The sequence below is a fragment of the Pteropus vampyrus genome, unplaced genomic scaffold (assembly GCF_000151845.1).
Source record: "Pteropus vampyrus isolate Shadow unplaced genomic scaffold, Pvam_2.0 Scaffold449, whole genome shotgun sequence".
Classification (NCBI taxonomy): Eukaryota; Metazoa; Chordata; class Mammalia; order Chiroptera; family Pteropodidae; genus Pteropus; species Pteropus vampyrus.
The window spans coordinates 62,415-63,676 of record NW_011889230.1 but is presented as its reverse complement, the minus strand read 5'-3'; the positions used below and the strand labels follow the sequence as shown (position 1 = coordinate 63,676).

General features: G+C 62.0%; 1 protein-coding gene across 1 annotated transcript in view; it reads left to right on the top strand.

Annotated features, from left to right (window-relative positions):
- Nucleotides 1-1,262, top strand: part of ABCA13 (ATP binding cassette subfamily A member 13) — a gene marked incomplete at its 3' end in the record, with an annotated part of 90,591 nt that overhangs the window by 30,815 nt on the left and 58,514 nt on the right. Inside the window, exon 7 of the mRNA XM_023524172.1 lies at nucleotides 861-983. Coding sequence (XP_023379940.1) covers nucleotides 861-983 — 123 coding nt within the window. The remainder of the gene's footprint in view (nucleotides 1-860; nucleotides 984-1,262) is intronic.

Sequence of the window (1,262 nt, the reverse complement as noted above, 5' to 3'; positions counted from 1 at the left end):
TGTGTTTTTATGACGTACGTGACAAATGTTAGGTCTAAACGTTTCCAACCCTTCGCCTTTCCCGGGCCCGGCTGGGAGCAGGCGCTCGCTCTGAAGACCCAGCGTCCCGGCTCTTCCCGTGGGGCTCGCGGGAGCTGGCGGGGCCCACGCGGTGCCTGTCCGGACACCGAGGGTCTCAGGGGCCGCCTGCTGGGGGTCCTGGCCACCACCGGGCGCCCCCTCCACCTCCGGAAACTCTTATAATATGTTACACTCCGGGAAACCGGAGGCCCCCACAGTGTTTTCAAACCTCGTGGGGAACGTCGTCCTGGCCCTCACGTCTTTTACGTGCTGCTGGGAACACGCCTTCCTGTTTTGGGAGAAAGAGAGAGCGTTTGCTCCGTGTTCGGTGCCCGGAAGGGTCCCCGAAGCAGCCAGGGTGGGCGGAGAGCCGGGCTCCGGTCTGTGACCGCCAGCCCGTTGCTTGCCCTGCGGGGGGCTCTCGTTTTCCGGGAGGCGCCTTGAACTGCTTCCCGCCGATGTGTCGGCTCCCTTTCGCCCCCAGGTCTCTGCCTTTTACGTGTGTCCTTTTGCGTGTACTTGTGTCTCACGCGTTGTGTCTTCCCGTAGACGGTTTTCCCTTATTTTTCATATCAGGCGTGGAGGATTCATAAACAAACAGATGCGTATTATGACAACGATTCTGAAGATTCTAATTTCTAACATAAGTGAGATGCCAGGCGTCTGTGTGTATTTGTCTTTACATAAATGTGTAATGATCTGTCTCCCAAAAACCACGTAAACGTTTTATTTTTCTCCGGATTCTTTTTGACCGAAGGCTGTTTCATACACTTGAGGATGCTCACTCGTCCCCGGCACAGACGCGCCACTGGAAAGCCCTTGCCAGCCTGATCCGGGGGACCTGCGAGGTGGCCCGGCGCGTGAACGTGCCAGACTGCCCCCGGGGCGGCCCGCCGGGTGAGTCGCGGCCTGTGGGCGAGTCGGTCGGCAGCCCCGATGGTGGGAGGGGCTGTTTTCCCCTTGGCCGTGGCCGCGTGGCTCCCGACGAGACGGCACTGGGGTGGCTTCACGGGCGGCCTGACAGGTGATGCCCGCGTTCCGCTCTGACGCCGCTGACCAGGAGGCCTGGTTCGTGCGGGCCGGTCGCCCAGCACAGTCCCCGGTGGCGACGGCTTCCCCTCTCGGCCTGCCCGGCCTGGCCCGGATGCACATGCGCCGGTGGCAAGTCCGGATGTGCCGCGTGTCAGGCGCCTCGCTCTGCC